Source organism: Microcaecilia unicolor, chromosome 11, assembly GCF_901765095.1.
Source record: "Microcaecilia unicolor chromosome 11, aMicUni1.1, whole genome shotgun sequence".
Classification (NCBI taxonomy): domain Eukaryota; kingdom Metazoa; phylum Chordata; class Amphibia; order Gymnophiona; family Siphonopidae; genus Microcaecilia; species Microcaecilia unicolor.
This window is the reverse complement of record NC_044041.1, coordinates 118,368,324-118,391,312: the sequence shown is the minus strand read 5'-3', so window position 1 is coordinate 118,391,312 and position 22,989 is coordinate 118,368,324. Positions and strand designations below refer to the sequence as shown.

The 22,989-nt window shown below is 44.0% G+C and overlaps 2 protein-coding genes across 3 annotated transcripts in view; one reads left to right on the top strand and one right to left on the bottom strand.

Moving 5' to 3' along the window:
• The window catches only part of LOC115479721 (tyrosine-protein kinase Mer-like), a 42,367-nt gene extending 38,812 nt beyond the window's left edge, over window positions 1–3,555 (top strand). For both annotated transcript variants that reach the window (XM_030217863.1, XM_030217862.1), the window contains exons 13-14: window positions 1,394–1,530; window positions 2,102–3,555. In XM_030217863.1, the coding sequence (XP_030073723.1) occupies window positions 1,394–1,530; window positions 2,102–2,396 (432 nt within the window). In that variant the 3' untranslated portion in view covers window positions 2,397–3,555. The remainder of the gene's footprint in view (window positions 1–1,393; window positions 1,531–2,101) is intronic.
• A 12,970-nt stretch (window positions 3,556–16,525) lies between these two features.
• On the bottom strand, window positions 16,526–22,568 carry YIF1A (Yip1 interacting factor homolog A, membrane trafficking protein). The gene is made up of 8 exons (XM_030219551.1): window positions 22,448–22,568; window positions 21,831–22,054; window positions 21,565–21,669; window positions 20,797–20,875; window positions 19,499–19,556; window positions 17,478–17,633; window positions 17,271–17,364; window positions 16,526–17,172 (listed from the first exon to the last, which is right to left on the bottom strand). The coding sequence occupies exons 1-8, from the start codon at window positions 22,500–22,502 to the stop codon at window positions 17,020–17,022; spliced, it is 924 nt and encodes a 307-aa protein (XP_030075411.1). The 5' UTR covers window positions 22,503–22,568; the 3' UTR covers window positions 16,526–17,019.
• Window positions 22,569–22,989: the final 421 nt, after the last annotated feature.

Sequence of the window (22,989 nt, the reverse complement as noted above, 5' to 3'; positions counted from 1 at the left end):
TTGCCAGTCCGCCCGTTTGTCTGGATTCAACGGGCGGGCAGCGGGCCTATCCTAGCCTCCCCTCCCCTTACTTACTATCTACTGCCCTGGTGGTCGAGTGACCTCTTTGGGGCAGGAAAGAGCCCCCTCTTTCCTGCCCGGAGCGCTGCCTTGCCCTGCATTCTGTTGCTGTGACAGTCTCGGGATTCAAAATGGCCACCGAGAGTTGAAGCGGCCTCGCGAGACTTCAACTCTCGGCGGCCATTTTGAATCCTGAGACTGTCACAGCAACCGGATGCAGGGCAAGGACAGAGCTCCGGGCAGGAAAGAGGGGGCTTTTTCCTGCCCCGAAGAGGTCACTAGACCACCAGGGCAGTAGATAGTAAGTAAGGAGAGAGGAGGTGACCCGGGAGAGAGGAGGTGACGGGGGGCAGGGGAGGGGAATATGTGACCCGGGGAAGGGGAATATGTGACAGGGGGCGGGGTGTGGGCGGGGCAGGGCATGTGTCCTCTTTTTCAGAGGACAAAATATAGTAACCCTACTCCCGCCACATCTCTCCCTTTCCTTCTTAGCCCAGCCTCGCAAAGATCTGGCAGTTCCCTCCCTCTCCCTATTCCTTCCCCCATCAAACTTTAAAATCACTTCCAGTCTTCACTCAGGCAGTCCAGTGCCAGCAGCACTCATTGGCTGCCTGCGGCCTGCACCAGGATTTTCTCTCTGAACTGTTCTGCCCTTCAGAAAACAAGAAGTTGTGGGATGGTTCAGAGAGAAAGCCCCGTGCAGGCCACAGGCAGCCTATGTACCGCTGCTGCTGGTGCTGCACCAGGGCAAAGACTGGAAGTGAATTTAAGGCATGAGGAGAGCAGGAGAGGGAAGAAATTGCAGATCTTTGCAAGGTTGGACCGAGAAGGGAAGAGAGAGATGGATATGCCACTGGCCACAGAAGCAGTGCAAGGGGTGGGGGAGAGAGTGGAATTCTTTGTCTTTACTCAACAATGACATCTATTGGGCAGATGAGGGATCCATGTTAAATGACTCCCAAAGGGAGCAATGGTTTGTGGCTCCTAATGATGGCCGCCACTGTGACTGGGAGAAGGTTATATAATAGGGGAAATGGAGGTGCATGACACTGTTGCCCAATAAAAGCCAATTCCAAACAAGCTGAAAAGTCCAAAGAAGCAGGAGAAAAAAAATTCATAATAGAGGAGCTTCCAGTTGTGAGATCTGCCATGCCGATCGTGTTTACTGGTTACAGCTACATTGGTATACAATGAGCTTTAAAAATAGGTCACAGTTACAAGTTCAGCCCAAGCACAATATCTCTAGTGTGAGTCTATTTGCTCTGGGAGGGGTTTACAGTATTTGATAGGATGCTGTGCTCTAATACATAACTTCTGATCTCTTCCATAACAGTGGTCGTTTGGGGTCACAATGTGGGAGATTGTGTCTCAGGGGAAGACCCCCTACCCTGGTATCCAGAACCATGAGGTTTATGACTTCCTGCAAGATGGGCACCGGTTGAAGAAGCTCCCTGACTGTCCTGACATGCTGTGAGTGTCCCTTGCTCCCTCACACAATCAGTGATGGCTTTAGGATTTTGCTACCCCTAGACAGGACTGTTACCCCTATACCAACCTGGGGGAAGAAGAGGGGAGGCCACCACATTTCCCTTTTGACTCAGTCTATGAGCATGCAAGCCATAACTGGGGGCACTGTTTTGTCCAACAACTGCTCTGTCCCTAGGCATTGCCAGTGCCATTGTTCCCCCACTTTCCTTGTGGAAGTAGCAGGCCGGGGTGGAGTCTATGGTAGCTCTCGATGGCATAGTCTGCAAAGTTACAGAGTAGGCGGACAGTCTAACACTGCCAAGAAATTCCTGCCAGTGCTGTGTGGATCACAACTGTTGTGAAACACTGCTTCCCTCAGTGGGATACATAACTGTACTAGCTGATGGAGCCAGATATTAGGAACACCCTAAAAATTCAGGAACCCTGAACTTTGCTTCCCTCAGAATTATGTTTTTCACAAACAGATCTAGTGGTCCTACGGGGAAATGCATGCCAGCATATAGACCCTCATTTCTACTTCAGCCCCTTCTCTCAGCATCTGTTCCATTTCCAGGTATAATGTGATGTACAGTTGCTGGCTGGAGACACCCAATCACCGCCCATCCTTCTCTGAGCTCCATCGAATCCTAATGGATCTCTACTCCTGGTTGGCTCCGAGTACCGAAGAGGTAGAGAAGAACTGGTACATGAATTCTGGCCTGTTGCAGGAAACACAGGAGACTCCTGCTGCCCCTATCCAGCAAGAAATAGTGGAGGAGGAGGTAGACGGACAGGCAGGGAACCCTTATCACATGCGGTCCCAGACCCCCTCAGGTACCGCCAACATGAAACTCTCTGCTGAAGTGTGACCAAAGGAGAGCCAAAGTTAAGCTAATAAGTGTGTGTGTGTGTGTGGGGGGGGGGGGCGGGTACTGGTTGCCTTCTGTATCAGGGAAGTACTCAGACCTATGGACTCCTCTACTGCCTCAGTAGAAGAACCACTCTGCAGCCCTCCTGTCCTTTGACACAGCTGCAATTCCATGCTTCGGCCACTAGATGGGGATGATCATCCTGTGTAATGTAGCCCAGTTCCCCCCCCCCCCGAGTTCTCTAATGCCAAATATAGTCTGGATATTGGGAGATAATGTTTTTCATTTTTACCTCTTTGTGTTGTTTGTAATTCACTAATCCTAGCTCAAAGCTTGTTGCTAAAAATCTACAGAATTTTTAAAGAAACCAGACTTGAATTTCTGCAACTTGTAGGCATGGGGCATGTGTAGATCATTGCAGCAGCCATGCAGGATGACCTATCAAAGCAGCTGTAAATCATGTCTTCACAGATGAGTGCAAAGATGACTCTGAAAAGCCCTTAATAAATTCATCATGTAACAAAGCTAGGGGATATCACTGTTCCATTTTTACCCCCCTCCCCCCCCCCCCCCCCAAAAAAAGTGAAATACAGTTTTCTAATTTTCACACTAGGTGGCAGGAGAGAAATGACATTGCCTTCCATCCGCGGGAAAGTGGAAAGGTTGGGATGGCTGGTACACATTATTGGGTTGCCTCCTCTCTATAACACCTGGGATTCTTTTAGGATGGGAGCGGAAAATGTATTTCCAGGTTCAAAGGAATGAGGAGCAAGCTGTCTCAGGAGAGCAGAGAGAGGTGAAGCTCACAATGGTTTAATGATCTTTGCAGGCTGTGTGGCAAAATCAATTAGGGTTGGCTTCCTGTTAGTGACAAAGGAAGAGTGTGGCCCTTGACAAAAGAGATTAGAAGAAGCAAGAAGGAGATAGGAGAGTAATGAAAGCTGATATATTTAGGCAGCATTTTCAAAGGACTTCTTCATGCCCAGCTGTGCCAGTGCACCTGCCTTGTAGCACCCAGAGCTTTGCTATTACAGTACCAAGACCTGTACCCAGATCTACCAATGCACCTCAATCCTGCCTTGCAGCACCCTCCATCCCACCCCCCACACTGCTGTTTCAGTAATGAAATCAGCAAACAGCTCTGCCAATGCACCTCAATCCTGCCCTGCAGCACCCTCCATCCCACCTCCACACTGATGTTCCAGTACTGAAACCAGCAGATGGAGGGCCAAGGTCTTCAGGGTTTCCCTTGCTTTTCCTCTCGGGTGGTGATTAATTCTGGTTTCACCCGGCTTCCGGTTCTGCTCATGGACAGCAGGGCAGCTTCAGCGTGGAGCTCTCTCTTTTCTACCCAGATTATCGTCATAGCAAATCGCCTTGTCATCCCAGTTGATGTTCTTTTTCAATATTATTTTTTATAATGAATTCTACAAAAGCTTAAAATCAATTTAATTTGGCCGCCACAAATCCAACTTACTTTCTCCTGACAAACCTGCTGAATCTAGAACTTCCAGGAACACTGAGACATGGTCATATCTGAACTTAAATCTATTAAAGACATTATTTACTCACATATTGTCACGTTCTAAACCCGGTAGCAGAAGCAATTCCCATATGCACCCGCCTCTTCCCTTTACTGCAGCTGCCTGAGCCTCTGACAAAACAGGAAGTTACATCAAAGAAGCGGCCACAATAAAGAGAAGAGGCGGGTGCATGCGGCAGGGCAACATATGGGAATTGCTGCCGCTGCCGGGTTTGGAACGTGACAAAACAGGTAAACACCACGAACGGGGCTAAAGAGTGGAGAGATGCTGCCCCTGAAAAGTGCCACCTGAGGCCCACGCCTTGGGTGGCCTAATGGTTGGGCCACCCCTGATACCAGACGTAGCAAAAACCACCACTATAAAAAGGAAAGCATTTTTAATTCTCAGACAAGATTTGGGAGCCCGTTTCGGATTAGTGTACCCTACAAGAATGAACATTACTTATGATAACTATATCACCACTTATAAAGAGCCTGAAGTTCTATGTGAATGGATCGTTCAAATGAAAGTGCAAAACCCCTACGAGAAAAACTACACTGGCTCCCACTCAAAGAACGCAGCACGTTTAAACTCTGTACTTTAGTCCATAAAATCATCCATGGTGACGCCCCAGCCTACATGTCAGACCTAATAGAACTTCCACCCAGGAACACAAAAAAATCTTCTCGCACTTTCTTCAACCTTCATCCACCAAATTGCAAAGGCCTGAAATACAAATTAATGCATGCATCTACCTTTTCCTATATGAGCACGCAGCTCTGGAACGCGTTGCCACGCAACTTGAGAACTGTCTATGAACTGACAAATTTCCGCAAACTATTGAAAACCTATCTGTTCGACAAGATATACAACAAAGATCAACACATGTAACTGTATAATCTTTGACTTATCCAGAAATGTTTTATACTATCTTTTGCTTTAATACTATCATTTAACCCAAAACTCTGTTAATAATAAATGTATGTTCCCTTCTATTTCCCATATCCACGATGAATTGTAAGCCACATTGAGCCCGCAAAAAAGTTGGGATAATGTGGGATACAAATGCAATAAATAAATAAATAAAATGAGATCATATTGATAATATGGCTACATGTTTTCCCAATAATGGGATCTCCTTTCTCACCTTTAATATATGAATGAGTTTTGAACTTGTTATCACGGTGCCTTAACTCTGAAGTTCTTGATAACTATATAATATTTAATTTAACTACATATATTATTTGTTATTTTGTGAATATGATACCTTTCTATATCATTATATTATCTTACCTACAATATGAGATATGTTTTTGATTTAAATACTATCTAATTGCTCCAAATCACAAAGGTTTTAATGAGTCTTTGAACTAATGTAATATCTTTTAATTATATGTAGCCTCATAAGCCCAGGGTACCTTTTTTCATATTAGGACACCACTGACTGACATTCATCATCGGCTACCACCACCTACCCAACACCGCAGAGAAAAACTCTCCTATCTATTTCTAATCATGAGAGAAAAGTCTGCAATGTTCAGGCTCATGGAAAAGAACCAAATTTGTAAGTTCACAGTTCAAATGCTCATCAAATCCTCAATCTGACCTATGAAACTCTACAATAGGTCTAAAAAAGAAGAAAAAATGTAATTCAACATCAAATCATTGCAAAAAATACAAAAACGTCAGCCAGGTTGAACAGTTCTATACGTGCACTTAGCTTTGCCATTTCCAAAAGCTCAGTCGCTACTTGTATTCTCTTTAAATCCATCCATGGCTGTAACTATTGATATCCACGTTTTTACTCCCAATCTTTCTTATTTCTCGACAGAATTAGGACTCCCACTGTTTCGCTCACTTCATCAGGAGAAAAAATATTAAAGCACAATACATTTCTCTTCTTATATGTTTTTGATTGCATTTATGCTCTTCCAAAATGTATGCAGATTTTATGCTTTGCCTTTATAAGTATGACTTCTTCTTTCTCTTTTGCCTATATCTGGGTTGACAGGTGCATCTTTTTCATATAGAGACTGACAGCCATTTAAGTTTCCAAATGCTTGAAATGGCTACTGGAATGTCACTGGTTCTTAATTTTAATTATGTTTATAGTTCTGATGATGGGAATGCTGATTTGGTCAATTTTTATTTGATTCTATTGACATGTCATGCATCTCCAATACTAAACTGTGGTATTTACGCTTTGTTTTGATATGATTTGATATCATCCTTTTGCAATCATCCAATTAAACGCCAGAAAAACATTAATCATACTCAAAAATGCAATCTTGACATATTACTACTGCAAGAGATTCACTTATCGGATTCTGATTGTATGAGGTTTAACCCTCCACGGATTGGTCACTCAATTTATTTACCCCTTTCATTCTAAAAAAAGAGTAGCTATTTTATTCAAAAAGAATCTTCCAATTCATATTCTCCAACAATCTTTTGATCTTAATGGTCGATGGGCAATTACGATGCTACAGTCTGGTCCTATAAAATTTTCTCTCATAAATGTTTATGCCCCAATATTGATAGACCTGACTTCATATATCAAATCAGAGAGGTTTTGTTAGAATATAGTACTGTATCAATCTTGTTGGTTGGAGATTTTAATGTTACTTTGGATAACATCCTGGATCGTCAGTCCAACTGCAAAAGACAAACCAAAATGGGAAAGGAACTTCTTGTAACCATCCAAGCATTAGATCTTGTAGTTATATGGTGCCTTCAATACCCTGATGGTAGCGAATAATCATTTTATTCTGCTCCACATCATTCATACTGGAGAATAGACTTTTTTCTTCTCTCTAAATCCTCAATAACTCAAACCATTAACACAAAAATTGATCCAATTTTAATTACCGATCATGCAATGATCCATCTCATGTTGCAGCGTGACTACAGTAAACCAGAGCACATATGGAGATTTAATAATATATTGCTTGAGGATTCAGATTTCATCCAAAAAAAGATAATTTTATAAGAATTTCTACACATGGCACAACAATATAAATCCTCTATCACCTACCACCTAGGAAGCCTTCAAAGCTTGACATAGAGATGAAATACCAAGCTTCACTGCCTGGAAGGAAAAAAACAGGAATCTATGCAACTTCTTCAACTAGAAAATAAAATTAAAAGAACTGGAAGAACTTCATATTAATACTAAACACCACGATATACTTATGCCTCTGATTCAACTTAAATATGAATACAATAAATTATGTAGCTATCAAGCTAATCACAATCTGGCTGTACATAAAACTGGTCACTATACTTCAGCTAAAAAAGCTGGTAGATTATTTGCCAGATATATTGCTATAAGACAACAAAGACATCATATATCAACTATACATTTAGATAATGATCATATAGCTACCAAGGATAAAGATATTTATAGGGCTTTTGTCACCTATTATCAACATTTATTCAGCACTTCTTGTGCAAATCGTACAGATGCTATGAATAGCTTCATAAAAAGCCTGCCTCATACAGTCTTTTCCCATGTACAAAAGGATTCCCTTGGTGCACCAATTAAAGTTGAAGAAATAACCTTGGCCATTAAATCTCTGGTTAGTAACAAGGCACCCTTACCAGATGGGTACACGGCTGAATTTTATACCATATCTTCCACGGCAATCTATCTCCCATTTTGTGCTCTTTATATCCCACATTCACAAGGTTGATTTGCTGAAGTACAAGTTGTTATTACCCAAACCAGGACTTGACATCACCAAAGTTCAAAATTTTCATCCCATATCTCTACTGTAAAATTATGGCTAAAGTTTTAGCTACAAGACTAGAGTCTATACTTGGTTCTCTAATTCATACTAATCAAGTTGGATTCAATTCTGGAAGATTAATTGGAGTCAATGCTAGAACATATCATGACCTACTGATTTTTACAAACACCAAAATCTCATCTTCTGCCATGGCTCTCTCTTTGGATGCAGAAAAAGCCTTCAACATATGGCCATATTTATTTAAAATTCTTGAATGGTTTGGATGTTATTATGTTAAATGGGTGCAAGTATTGTTTACCAAACTATGTTCCAGAATTCAGATAAATGGTGATCTTTCTGATAATGTTAACCTAGCTAGGGGTACCAGACAGGGATACCCACTATCCTCTCTCTTACTCAATTTAGCTTTAGAAACCCTATTGATTGCCATTAGAAATAACATTAATATATCTGGAGGTGTATTTTCAAAGCACTTACACCTATGTTTACTAAATGGCGCTATGGGCACGTTAGCGTTTTTGACACGCATAAATGGTTTACTTGCATTAAACGCTAATGCGCCCATAGAAATGTATACGCGTGTTAACGTTTAACGCCTGATTGCTGTCCTGGCATGTCAGGGGGACCAGTCTAGTAAAAATGCTGGCTACTCCCACATCCCAATGGCTTGCCCTTGGACGTTTTAGACTTGGATGTCTTTTTTTTTTTTTAAATGGCCAAAAATCAAAGACATCCAAATCGCAAAACATCCATGGTATTTTCAAACACAAAAGATGGATGTCCATCTTTTTCAAAAATGACCTCCTTCCCGCTTTGGAATTTGGACGTCTTTATAAAACATCCAAATTCTGACTTAGACGTTTCTTTTGAAAATGTCCCTCAATGTAATCTCTTACAAACTTGGAGATCTACTAGTTCATTTGGCTTACTCCATCTCCTTTCCACACTACTGTATTATCTCCTTAAGAGGTGTAACCTTGGATGATACTAAGGTTGCAAAGCCTGACTTCAAATTTCTTTTTGGGTGTCCTGAGCCCAAGGTATGTGTATGGGGGGGGGCACATTTTGCCCCGCCTTCCTGTTGCTCTCCACTCCCCGCCACAACCCCACAGATCTGGGCTGGCAAGGATCTCCAAGCCCTGCCAGCAGAAGTCTTCCTACATGCCCTGCTTCCCCAGGGCAGGTAGCGCTGGAAGAAAGCTTCTGCTGGGACTTGGGGACCCCCCCACCTGCCAAACTAGCAGACCTTGGGGGGTCTGAGTCCAATTTGGGGGCTATGCTATTTCACATTGAGATCTTTAAGTCTGTCCCCATATGCTTTATGATGAAGACTATTGACCATTGTAATAGCCACCCTCTGGACTGACTCCAACCTTTTCTTTTTGATATACAAAATATTCTAAACTAGCTTTCACCAAAGCCTTATACAGGGCCAGCGTCACCTCCTTTTTCTTACTGGGCATTGTGATCCCCCAGGAAATTTGCTGAAGGGCCTCTTATAGTTCCTGTCCAGCATCACAAGATCTCAGCCAGGGCTCACTAGCACTTTGCTTCTGAAAAAGGCTCAAAGACAAGTCCTCTATGGCTGCCTGTAATCCTAGTCTCAATGTTGGGGGCTCCTCTTTCACTCAGGGTGACTGTTCCTTATTTATCATCCCTTCTTAGAATCTTTCTTGGATCTATCCTCAGGTAACAGATCACCTTTCTGGTACACCTGATGTGCCACTTGACACCTTCCTTGGGAACAGAACCCTGGTTTCTCAGCTTTCACAAATATGCAGATTGGTGGATCTTCAGGGAAGGGCAGGTCCTATACCATGAGCACCCCCTAGCTGTCCCTTCAGGTCATTACATGGACATACCCCTTTTAGCTCCCTCTAGGAACCAGATCAGGGCATTTTCAAGACTTTTCCCTGGGACAGTACCCTCTGGAGGCCTCCTTAGGCTAGGGCAGTCCTGAGTTTATCACCCAAGCATCCTTCTAGCATTCACCATCGCCTTTTCTACTTGCTTGGCCACCTTAAGATCATCAGACCCAAGTCCTGCTCCTCTTTTGTGCACAAAAGTTCTTCATCTACTAAACTGTAACGTTCCCTTGGGTGTTTGCATCCTAAATACATAACCCTACATTTTTTAGCATTAAATCTTAGCTGCCAAATTCCAGATCGCTCTTCAAGCTTCACTAGGTCCTTCCTCATGTTATCCACACTGTGAGGGGAGGAGTGGCCTAGTGGTTAGGGTGGTGGACTTTGGTCCTGGGGAACTGAGTTCAATTCCCAGCACAGGCAGCTCCTTGTGACTCTGGGCAAGTCACTTAACCCTCCATTGCCTGCCATGAGTAGGAAAGCACAGGGTACAAATGTAACAAAAACAAAAAAAATAACCTATTGCAGATTTTGGTATCATTCGCAAAGAGGTAAACCTTACCAGGCAGCCCCTCAGCAGGATTGCTTCCAAAAATGTTTAAAAAAAACTGGCCCAAGACCCGAACCTTGCAGCACACCACTGGAAACATCCTTTTCCTCAGAGTGAGCTCTATTTATCACTATCCTCTGACGCCTTCCACCAAACCAATTCCTAATCAAGTTAGTCACTTTATGGCCCATATCAAGGGCACTCAGTTTATTTATTAGCCATTTATGAGGAACAGTGTCAAAGGCTTTGCTCACATCTAGCGCTCTCCCTCAATCCAACTCTGGTCACCCAAAGAAATTAACCAGTTTTGTCTGACAAGACCTGCCTCTGGTGAAACCATGATGACTCGGGTCTAGTAATCCATTGGATTCTTTATTATATAACTCTTCACACCCACTGACTGAAGACCAGGTGGAAGCCATGAGTCTTTCAGAGTATCTACCACCTTTGCACAGCAGGTTTGATAGCTCAAGCTCTTTCAGACTGACTGGGGACTGTCTGTGGACAGCAAGCCTCAGGTCTTGCCACAGATTTTACACTAAATTCAGGTCACTTGCTGCTGAGCCATTCCATTGTTGATAATGCTTTGTGCTTAGCTCATCGTCCTGCTGAAAGGTGAATCTTCTCCTAGACCCAGGTCTTAGGCAGACTGGAACAGGTTCTACTCCAGGTCTGCCTGAACTTTGCACCACCCATCCTTCCCTTGCTCTTCACAAATCATCCTATCCCTGGTCCTGCAACACATCCCCACAACATAATGACGCCCCACCAAGCTCCACTGTAGGGGTGAGGTAATGTGATGTGCTGTGTTGATTTTACACTGAGCGCTGAGACAAAAAGCTCTACTTTCATTTCATCAAACTACAAAATCCTCCTCGCACATGCATGCAGTGTCCCCAAAGGCTTTCTTGCCAAATGCCATGTGGCATATCATCTAGCTTTTCTGCAGCAGTGCCTTCCTGCTTGCCCCCCCCCCCCCCCCACACACACACACCTGGGCCATGTTTGTGGAATAATCTTGAAACTGTTGACCTCCCACATCAGCCAGACACCTCTGATCCTATCTATAGTAATCTTAGGCCTCATAGTGATCTTCTTCAGCAGTTTTCTTAACCAACAGGGAGGGTTGTGGAGTCAGTACACCAAACCTTTGACTCCAACTCCTCTATTTTTCTACTGTCCGACTCTAACTCCTACTATATATAGTAAATCTAAGATAAATTTGATTAATTTCAGAAACATAGGATATTTCTATACATACAAAATTAGGACTGATAAAACTACAAATATATTTTGTGGTCTAACAAAGAATCTTGAAACAAAACAATACTGGCAGTTTTTATTGTGAAGTTGGAGTCAATACATTTTTACTCACTCCAATTCTACAGCCCTGCCTCCAGCTACTGATTTTAGAGAGATGAGCAAACCAAAGCCATGTCTTGATGGGCCCAATCTGCTTCCACTTTGCAATGATGGACCAGACAGTGTCACCCAACAGATATTTATAAGCATCACCTCTTCAAGCAAAGCTTCACTGGCTCCCCATCAAAGAAAGAATACATTTTAAGATCAACACAATGACCCACAAGATCATCCACGGCGAATCCCCTGGCTACATGAATGAATTGATCGACCTCCCTGCTAGAAACAGATCTATTTCTTCACGAACTTATCTTAACCTACACCTTCCCAATTGTAGAGGAATTAAATACAAGACCTACTACGCATCCAGTTTCTCCTTATTGGGCAGCCAGCTTTGGAACGCTATACCCAGACCAATCTGATTAATAAACGACTTCTTGCCCTTTAGAAAAATGCTGAAAGCTCATCTCTTTTAGCAAGCCTACCCAAATGCCCCAACCTAATCTCGCCAACTTCCACCCCCAATTCTGTTCTGACTTAAATACCAACCTCCCATCCTTCTCTTTCCATCTCTCCTTAATTTTATCCCTCCTTGCCCTTTCTCCCAAATTACACTATCCTATCCTGTCTACCCTCTTTTATCCTAGTCATATATTATCTAGCTCGACTTATCATACACTACTAAGCCCAACTTTACATTGTTTTACTACTGTTTTATTAAAATTCTATTAACTTTGTATTTCAAATTACTATGTAAGCCGCATTGAGCCTGCATTGTGTGGGAAAGTGCGGGGTACAAATGTAATAATAATAATAATATAACCTATTGGGCTGAGTGCACCAAGGCAGATCACAAAATATAAATAAACCAAATGAAATGAGAAAAATTACAAAATGCCATAAATGAAAAGAGAAGAGAAATTGAAATAGAAGAAAGCAGAGGGGCAAAGTCAGGATCTGTTCCTGGCCAGATCGAAAGGTCTCTATTCTATCCTCATCCTTCTCGATCTATCTGCTGCTTTTGACACTGTTGATCACAGCCTACTCCTTGATACGCTGTCCTCACTTGGATTTCAGGGCTCTGTTCTTTCCTGGTTTTCTTATCTCTCCCAGCGTACTTTTAGTGTATACTCTAGTGCAGTGATGGGCAACCTTTTGAGCTTGGTGTGTCAAAATTCGCCAAAAAACCGAGCATAACTCGGGTGGTGTGTCACTTCGAGAAAAAAAACCATAATTTCGCGATATTTATAGTTTAAATAACAAAAATGTATAATTGTAATATAAAACTGTATTTAATAAACCAAAAACTAATTATTTAACTTACCTACTTAGTGACTTCTTTGTTCATCTGTCAGTCGGTTCTTTTGTTGGTCTTGATATTATTTAACTTGTGTGGGGTGCCATGAACTAAGATAAGTGAGGGGGAGGGGGAATTCTTTAACTAATCTGCCTATTAGTGACTTTTTTGTTGCTGAATTTCATTGGCTAAATCTTCAATTGAAGGTTGGTATTTTGTACACTTCAAGCCCAAGCAAGCGCTACTAACTTCATCTGTCAATCTGTTTCTTTTGTTGGTTTTGATATTATTTAACGCTGAGAATAAGGTTTCACAAAAGTACGTAGAGGGAAAAATTGTGAGTAAAGCCATTGCTATATTTTTCAGGGTGCTAAAAGTGTCTGGTAATCGGATCCAGGCACTCCAAATTTCCTGGTAACTCAGATATTCTCTTAATAATTGCATCTTTATTCTGCATATCGTGAAATAGAACTGGTGCACATCTTAGGAGAGTTTCTTTAATAAATTCTCCCTCACTGAGTGCTTTTCCATGCTGAGCTATGGAGTGAGCAATGCTCAAACTTGCAGATGTTAAATTTGTAGAACCTTTTACAAATTTAAGGATGGACTTAGATTGGCTCTTATAAAAGTGTAGCTGCCTGGAAATGTATTCCTTCCGTTCATCCTCACTTTTTTTCAAGAGCTGGGAATGATTAGTTTCAAAATGTCTATTTATATTCCACGTTCTGCTTACAACCGTTTCAGTACATAGAACGCAAAATGATTTGCCATTTTTTTCTATAATGCCATACATCTCGGTCCATGTCTCTTGAAAGGGTCGGCTACTGCTACTACCACTTCCTTTACTTAACCTTGGTTTTTTATTTTTTGAGTTCTCCATCAGGGGGGCAGAGACAGAAGATAGAATTATAGATAGCCTGTTAGCCCTGCAGGGTTAACTAGCCTAACTGACCACCTTATGTAAATTAAGATGGCTGCCGCTATTTCTAATGGCGGGAAACGGCACCCATAGCACATGCCCTCGCCTCTCCCAGCCTCCCCCTCACCTATCTCAGTAATGGTGGTCAATTACAAATCCACGACACCCCAGAACAGTAGATTGGATGATGGTTGCTGGTAATGGTGATCACAGGGCCCTCAGAGATGCGTCCCCCACGGCATTCCGCTGCTCTCTGCTCCGCCGGCCGGAAGTGAGGAGCCGGGGCAGAGGGAGCAGCAGGGAGGGAGCCAATAGGAGCGCACACGGCACACCCCCAGCGGGTAAACATGCACCGGGTGATTTCGCCGGGGGGGGGGGGGGTCGCGCTGCACCGGGGGGGAGGGGGGGCGCATCGGCGATCCGCCCCGGGTGTCAGCAAGGAACTCCGCTGCTTCTCTGTATGCGGCCACATGCGGCCGCGTGTCACTGAAAATGGCTACGCGTGTCAGTACTGACACGCGTGTCATAGGTTCGCCATCAGGGCTCTAGTGGATCCTCTTCTACTTCTATCCCACTGTCAGTTGGTGTACCTCAGGGATCTGTCCTGGGACCTCTTCTTTTCTCCATCTATACTTCTTCCCTTGGTACTCTGATCTCATCCCATGGTTTTCAGTATCATCTTTACGCTGATGACTCCCAGATCTACCTCTTCACACCAGAAATCTCAGCCGAAATCCAGGCCAAAGTATCAGCCTGCCTGTCTGACATTGCTGCCTGGATGTCTCAGCCCCATCTGAAACTAAACATGACCAAGACTGAGCTTCTGATCTTTCCCCCTAAACCAACCTCTCCTCCTCCCCCATTCTCTATTTCTATGGATAACACTCCCATCCTTCCTGTCTCATCAGCTCATAACCTTGGGGTCATCTTCGACTCCTCCCTCTCCTTCTCTGCACATACTCAACAGACTGCTAAAACCTGTCGTTTCTCTCTCTATAATATCAGCAAAATTTGTCCTTTCCTTTCCAAGCACACTACCAGAACCCTCATCCACACTCTTATCACCTCTCGCTTAGATTATTGCAACTTGCTTCTCACAGGTCTCCCACTTAGCCATCTCTCTCCTCTTCAATCTGTTCAAAATTCTGCTGCACGACTAATATTCTGCCAGTGTCGTTATGCTCATATTAGCCCTCTCCTCAAGTCACTTCACTGGCTTCCTAACCGTTTCCGCATACAGTTCAAACTCCTCTTATTGACCTATAAGTGCATTCACTCTGCAGCTCCTCATACCTCGCCACTCTCATCTCTCCCTACATTCCTCCCCGGGAACTCTGTCCACTGGGTAAATCTCTCTTATCTGCACCCTTCTCCTCCACTGCTAACTCCAGACTCCGTTCCTTTTATCTAGCTGCACCATATGCCTGGAATAGACTTCCTGAGCCGGTCCATCAAGCTCCATTTCTGGCCGTCTTCAAATCTAAGCTAAAAGCCCACCTTTTTGATGCTGCTTTTAACTCCTACCTCTTGTTCACTTGTTCAGAACCCTTATTTTATCATCCTGACTTTAATATTCCCTTATCTCTTGTTTGTCTGTCCTAATTAGATTGTAAGCTCTGTCTCTTCATGTTCAAGTGTACAGCGTTGCGTACGTCTAGTAGCACTATAGAAATGATAAGTAGTAGTAGTAGTACTCCCACAGCACCAGGAACCAAGCCAAAGAAAAGTACAAACAGCTAGGTCTTAACTGCTTTGTAAATTTAAGAAAGGACTTCTCAAATGGATAAAAGTGAGTTCTGAAGAGCAGGACTGAGGCAGTCATGAAAAATGGTCAAGAGGAGGAGCAAGGGAAGGGGATGAGAAAGAAGGGAGGCCTGAGATAAACAAAGTGAATGTATCAGCAGCAGGTAGGCAAGACAGGGAGGGATATAAATAGAGAGCATGGTGGACTAGTGCAAGGAACTTGAATTTAAGTCAAGCAACAGGAAGATAATGGTGGAAGATAAGGAAATTCTCTGTCCTCAATCTGACCCTTTGAATAAAGTTGCTCAAGCATTTCTGACAGATCAGTGTTCAGCATGTTTAGACCTTTACTTCAAATTTACTCCATACAACAGAAACAACATGAGTCTTTATGCGTAAGTATGTGCGTCAGCTATGACTGGACACAGGTGGACTCTAACTTATTACAGGCCTTGTTAAGGCTATTTTTGGAACACAAGCTAAGCTGGGTTTGCCACGACACAGGGTGTGAAGACTTATGCAGTTAGGCTTTATGTTTTATTAGCGAACGACTAGCAGATACCTGCAAAACATTTGTTATGGCATCATCATTCATCCCACCTCCCAGGTACTATTCCTCTCCACCCCCCCCCCCTCCCCGACATTCTCTTTCCCATTCTAACAAACAGAAAATTGCCATTTTATGTATTCTCACATTTTGAGGCATCTGCTTGACTAAATGCTCTAGGTGACTTTCAAATCAAAATGACCAAGAAAACAAAATGCTAATCACAAAAAAAATAAATAAATCTGGCAAGCATAAAAAAAACAAGGAGTTCATATTTAAAGCTAGTTACCTAGGTAGTGTGTACTTTCCACACAAATACACATAAATTATGGAATTTTATCATCTATGTGCATAAGTATGGACTCCACCCAAACTCTCACAGTGAACGTGTGCCATGAAATATATGCATATACTTTCATACTAATCATTATTTTATAGATCATTTATGTACGTTAAATGGCCACTCCACTCCCCCCCCCCCCCCCCCCACACACACACAAACATGCCCAGCACAAGAGTCAGTAGTAGAAATGTGCCTCATATTTAAATGCTGCAGAAATAACCCGACACACAATGTAGATTCTGAGAGCTTTATTACTTGGGAAGAAATGTATTTCTCTTCCTCTGCCATCTTTGGTCACATCTCCAGTATCTCATCAGCCAAGGAACCGGCCATTGCCTTTTCCAGCCATATGTGTCTGTACCAAGACATGGCCAACTCAGTTCATTGTCCGAAAGTTATTTTCCCGCTCTTCCACAACCAAACAATTCAAGCACATCATGTGAGTGAAAAATTTAAGTCCATGACACCAGCGAAGCATTCTTCAAAAAAACAAACCAAAAGTTATATATATATATAAAATAAAACCATAACAGAGAACTCCCCTCCCAACCAAAGATGAAGGGTAGGCTCAGCCCCTGCGTAGTCTCTGCTCTGTGTAGGCTACCCCTGTGGCATCTCCCACTGTAGCTAGTGCTGGATGCAGCATCTAGGTTGAACACCTTGAAAGCGCAGCTCTCTCTCTCTCTCTTTCACTGCTCGCAAAGTCCCCCACCTCCCAGTGCACATCAAACAAGGTGAAATGTCAGCCAGTAGATGATGAGAGGCTGGAAAGCAGCGGTAGCCAGTGTGACATACATGCGCATACGATTGCGGGCGCTGTGGGTGACCATGTCATCCGAGCCGAGGGTGGATAGGATCTTCATCCGCAAGGAGCGCACCTAGAGTAGTGAGAGAGAGCAGGCTGGTAACTCTCAAAAATATTTTTATAGCAGATATATGCACACAACAGCCAGACTGCACAGAAGCTGGCACTTACTATAAAGTACATGAGAGCACACGAGGTCCACGCCAGAGTCACGTAATATCCATCACTACCAAACAGGAGGCCACTAAGGACAGTCAGGATCATCCTAGGGAAGAAACCCAGCTGTGACCTCTTTAAACATGGCAGTGCGTCTCCAGACATAGATGTCCTCCCAAGACGTCCAGTCCCGGCCCTGACCTCTCATTGACTGCTACTCACCCCACATACTTATAGCCACTGTAAGCAAGCAAGTCAAAAGTGCTCAGGTCACTCTGTACTGTCACCAGATACAGCGTCAAAAGCAGGGCCAAGACTTCAATGATCACCCAGACCAAAGCTGTGCTGGCACAGAGACCCAGCACCTCTGGGGAGAACCTGCAGAGAGGGGGGCAAGAATGAGAATCTTATCACCATGCGCCCATCAATTACAGCGAAAACAGACAATTGCACTGCGCATGTACAGGGCCAGGCCGACTGGGCCCTCTTAGTCTCGGTCCTGCATGCCGTTCCAGAAAAGCCAAAATATTACATTTTATGTATTCCCACATCTATGAGGTGCCTGGCCAAGTAAATGCGCCAGGTGACTTTCAAATTAAAATGGCCAACAATTAAAAAAAATAAAAAGCCTCACAAAAAAAAAAAAAAATCAGAAATATACAGGAAAGCAAAATGCTAATCACAACAGAAAAATAAAAACTAGCAAACAGAAAAATAAAAGCAATCATCAAAAAACTAAGGGTTCAACATTTAACATTAGTTATCCAGGTAGCAGAACCTGCTACCGAGTTAATTAGCTTTCACCGGGCCCCGGCAGCTATTTTCAGCTGCAAAATGCCACCAAATATCATGTCTGACCAGCTCAGCACTAGCCGGGTAGTGCCTGGACAGAGCAAAGGCAAGACTGGAAGTTACATTAGAACATAAGAATAGCCATACTGGTTCAGACCAATGGTCCACCTAGCCCAGTATCCTGCTTCCAAAAGTGGCCAGTCCAGGTCAGAAATACCTAGCAGAAACCCAAATACTAGCAACATCCAAGTGCTGCTGATATTCAGCGCCGAGAACTATCTGGGCAACCTAGGTCAGAGTGAACGGTTGTCCTAACTTGTCTGGAAAGCTATCCAAGTATCGGCGCTGAATATCACCGGTACCTGGATATTCAGTGTCAGTATCCGGCCTGGCGCTGAATATCCAGGTGTAGAAAAACCTGTGGTGGCCAGTGTATCCCCTAACAATATATAAAAAAAAGTTCAAACCCCATAAAACCTATTTAGAATCATAAAATAACAGAGAATGTAAAAAGGGACAGTTCTGTTTAATTTTAACAGCACAAGTTATCCTAAAATAAAAACCGGAAGTGAACCAGCAAAAGCCTCCCTAAAAAGGCACATCTTACAGGCTTTTCTGAACAGGCGGTCTGTATAGAGCCTAACCTCCTTAAGCAGAACCCAGGAGAAAGCCCTCTTCTAAACCCTGACCCACAGAAGGCAATGTTATAAGGGGGTGTGTACTTTAAGCTGTAATGTAAGGGCCCACTTTGGCAGCATCTTAGTCATTTATATGCAGATGACGCCACCTATGCGTGGGAATGATTTCTTATAGAATGATGACCGGCGCAAAAGTGCATACTTTAAAATAATGGTGAGTACATTGCTGGTGGATGTGCACATTGGAGGAATCTGGGTTGAATATGCAAGATTATAAAACACTAATTTATACACATACTTGACAAATATTGCTGCAGACATTTACACCAGCTCTAGGGCTTGACATAAGTACCATAAGAGGTGCTTTAACTAGGCACCTCCATAACATTACCTCCCTATGCTTTGAACTTAGCTCAGGCTTTTTCAGCAGTACTTCAGGGCTTACAAGATAAGTTTGTACCTCAGGCAATGGAGGGTTAAGGGACTTGCCCAAGACTACAAGGAGCGGGCGGTGGGATTTGAACCCTGGCTTCCTGGTTCTCAGCCGGCTGCTCTAACCATTAGGCTACTCCTCCACTCAAGGAATCTGCCTTGGGAAGAATGTAGAGATCATTCAGGCATATATAAAGTTGACAGGTCCTTCAGATACAGAGGATTGTCCTGGGATAAAAATTTAAACTTTACCCTGGAAGGGTCTGAGAGACAATGTAAAGAATCCTGGGCCATCCTAATGTGACCCAAAGGTTTAAGGCCCAAAACAAAGTGAGCAGCTGAGCCGAGTAAAGTATGAACTATGACTTAAATCTGACTGACCTTTTCTGTATGCCCAGGGCCATCCCAGCCAGCAGTATGTAAGTGATAAACGCCATAGCTGAAAGCAAAAAAAGTCAATCCATCATTACCAATGACAGGAAAAACACTATATATGGCATTCAAAATTGTCCGTGCAAATTTGTGTGCACAATTTAATTGACAAACAAGCCAATTAGCATTGATAATTGGATGCTAATTGGCATTAAAATTTGTGCGCACATCTTTAGGCACCGGGATCCAAAATGGGGGCACAGCCGTGGGAAGGGCATGGGCAAATTAGAAGTGTTCCTGGAATTTGCTCATGGTTTTACTGAATAAGGGAGAATCGCGTCTAATTTAGGCATGAGAATTTACAGGGCGCTAATTGGCATTAATTAAAATTTGTGCGCACAACTTTAGGCATCAGGATCCAAAAAGGGGGCACAGCCACGGGAAGGGCATGGGCGAATTAGAGGTGTTCCTGGAATTTGCTCATGGTTTTAATGAATAAGGGAGAACCGCGTCTAATTTAGGCGTGAGAATTTGCCCCTCGAGCATGGATCCTGGTGCCAAATGATATTCTATAAACTGCACCTGACTGAGCGCTGTTTATAGAATGGCAGTAAGTGCTAATTGGCATCGGCGCCCAAATTTGGGAATCATTTATAGAACTGAGTCCTATATGATGGGTGCAGGCGGTGAACAGCACTGACAGGACACATTAGATATATACATTCTCTCAGACACAGTGGGACTGATGTTCAGCTCAGCAGTCCCTGCTTATAGATAATGTGGAAAATTATCCAGTTACCCTCAGATAAATATTCAGCTGTCTCATGTGGTCTTATATTTAGCTTTACAGCAGTCTTACTTAGCCACTTCAACTTCATTGACTAGCGCTGAACCATTTTAAACGGAAATGGAAATGGGACTTGATATACCGCCTTTCTGAGGTTTTTCCATACCCTGGCACACTCTTGCCCCTCCCAGACTTAAGCAGTTCACTCTTAAGAAGCAATTGCTGGCCAGCATAGGACTTTTTAAAAAGAAAACAGCTATATGGTTAAATTCCACCATTAGCTGCACAACTCCTGAATAGTGATCCTGCTTCCCGCACATAGCCAGTGAGAAGGATGAAGTGTTATCAGGCCCTGCCACCTTCCTCTGCTTATAATTCTATCCTGGGGACATTTCTCTCCTACAAGGGACACACTACATCAGTATCCCACATGGCAAAACCTTCACTCAGCTCTGGACAGGTCTCTACCTTCCCTTCCCCTGCCTCCAGGCTCTCCAAGCAGCTCTTGGACCATACTCACTGGGGATGTATAGGTCTGGGGCGTTGATGTCATAGCGTGGGGTGAGCGGAACATCCCGGCTGTAGCGCACTTCCCAATTCTAAAGAGGCGGGAGACAAGAAACATCAGCTGAGCACTTGGTTGGGGTGGGGGGGTCTCATTTCATGAATCACGAGAGGGGATTAGAGCCTGTAAGTCACTTTGTCTGAATATCCATTTCATTCCCTGCCTCTTTACTTTGTAAGTATTAAAGCACAGTGAAAATTCAAAAGGAGCTACCTTCCCCATTGCTGCGCCCTAGGATTTCAGAAATTGTTTCAGTGCTGTGGGACTCTTTATACACCATGGTTGCAAGAGTCAGGTTTGGCTTCCTCCTTCTACCAGGAGCTGCAGTCCCATCCCTGGCTAGCTAAAGGAGCAGAAACCAAAACCAGAGCTGTCAATGAAGTCAGGTCTCTTAACTTCCATAGTCCTCCAGCCCCAAAGAGCAAGAACACAAGCTGTGAATAGAACCCATGCCTAACTTCTGCAGTGCTCCCAGGCCTAAAATAGCAGGAGCCTGAGATAAGGGTGGGCCTAACTACTGGCTTTTAAAGCAGGCCTAAAGTTTCAGGGTCCATGAGCTAAGTCCTCCCCAGTACTACAACCTTGCTGTCACTAAGCTGAACCTACCCCAGTATTACAGCCTCATCCTCAAAAACAGCACAGTGCTTTAATCTGCCTCTTCATATCTTTGCCTTGTTCTGTTCCTCAATGCAAAAGCTGCCTGGTACTGACCAGTCTCCTCACCTGATGCATGTACGGGAACATGAGAAGTGCCAGTTTCTTCATCACGTATGTCGTGTCCACAGTGAAGAAGTACTTCAGTTTGTTGATTGATACAAATCGATTTATCTGTTCCAATGGGAGACAAAAAGCATAAAAGTCATAAAAGCACCCCCTACAAATGGAATTTGTTTTTATTCTGTACCACCTGACTACGTTCAAGACAGGATCGGTGACCGTCGGTCTTGCTCGCAGTGCTTGGTGACAGCAATGACCGGGCACCACCTCACCTCCTTGTTCACAATGTCTTTTCCCTGGGTGGCAATAGAAGAGCCGTAGGCCATAGCCACGTTGGTCATGGGGTCACTGAAGATGGTATTCACGTGGAAACCCATGTCGATACCCTGACTGGAGTAACCCCCAGGCTGAGGTGGGGCACTGGCGCTGGTATCATCAAACAGCTGATTGGGGTCCCCAAAGTGCTGGCCAGCACCCCGCAACCTGTGTTTGGAGCCTGTGGAGCAGGGTTAGTAAAGAGTATAACAAATGTCCTGAGACGTCAGTCATCATATGCCTTCACTGGTATATTCCCATGGTCTCACACTCTTCCATCATACACCCCTCACCACTCCATCACATACTCCCTAATACTGACCCCCCTCCCCTACACACACTTTTTCCATTTAAAATCTCCTACATCATATAGCCCCACCCCTCCCCCATGTCCCATCACTCCCCTTGCTCCTTCTTCTCCACATCACATAGTCCCTTCACTTCTTTCCCTGTCACTTCACACCCCCCATCATACCCTCCCCACCACACATTCTTCATGCTCTTCCCCTTATTATAATCTTCTTTTCCCCTCCACTGTCCTCATTTCCCTATCACATGCTCTCCCCGTCCTCACCTTGCCCGCCGTGGCCCTGTTGGTGGTATGCCCCAGCCCCCGCCGCAGCCGCCATACTGTCCCGTACTGTGAGACGGATGTGTAAGAGTTGCACTCTGTATGTGATCCAACTCGACACTGAAACAACGCTCCGCCCCAGATCGCCCCTTTCACAGCCATTGGCTATCTACAGACAAAACCCTCTGCTCCCGTAGGACGGGACCGGACGGAGGCGGGCGCCATAGCCTGGAGTGGCATCCACCTATCCAATGAAGAGTTAAAAAGGGCGGGAAATAAACGAGAGCATGCGGAGTGAGCAGCAGCGACTGCCACGGAAGCAATAGGCTGGGCCAAGCAGATTTAATGTTGGGAATTGTGGGCGGAGCTAGGAGGCAGGGGCGGAGCAGTATTACAGCAGTAATGTAAAGCAGTTCGGCGGACGGAGCTAAACAGAAAGTGGGCTCCTTGATTTTGTTCCACTTCCTTGGTTGAGTTGCAGGGGCCATATTACCAGTAAACAGGATTGGACATTGAGTGGTGCTATAAAGTCAGTGGGCGGGGCT

Excerpts from the sequence above, each read along its gene's own strand:
- YIF1A (XM_030219551.1), bottom strand. The coding sequence starts at position 22,502 with ATGGCGGCTGCGGCGGGGGCTGGGGCATACCACCAACAGGGCCACGGC. Across the intron at positions 17,634-19,498 it reads GCCCTGGGCATACAGAAAAG|GTTCTCCCCAGAGGTGCTGG; the intron begins GTCAGTCAGATT and ends CCCTCTCTGCAG. Across the intron at positions 17,365-17,477 it reads AGTGGCTATAAGTATGTGGG|GATGATCCTGACTGTCCTTA; the intron begins GTGAGTAGCAGT and ends TTTCTTCCCTAG.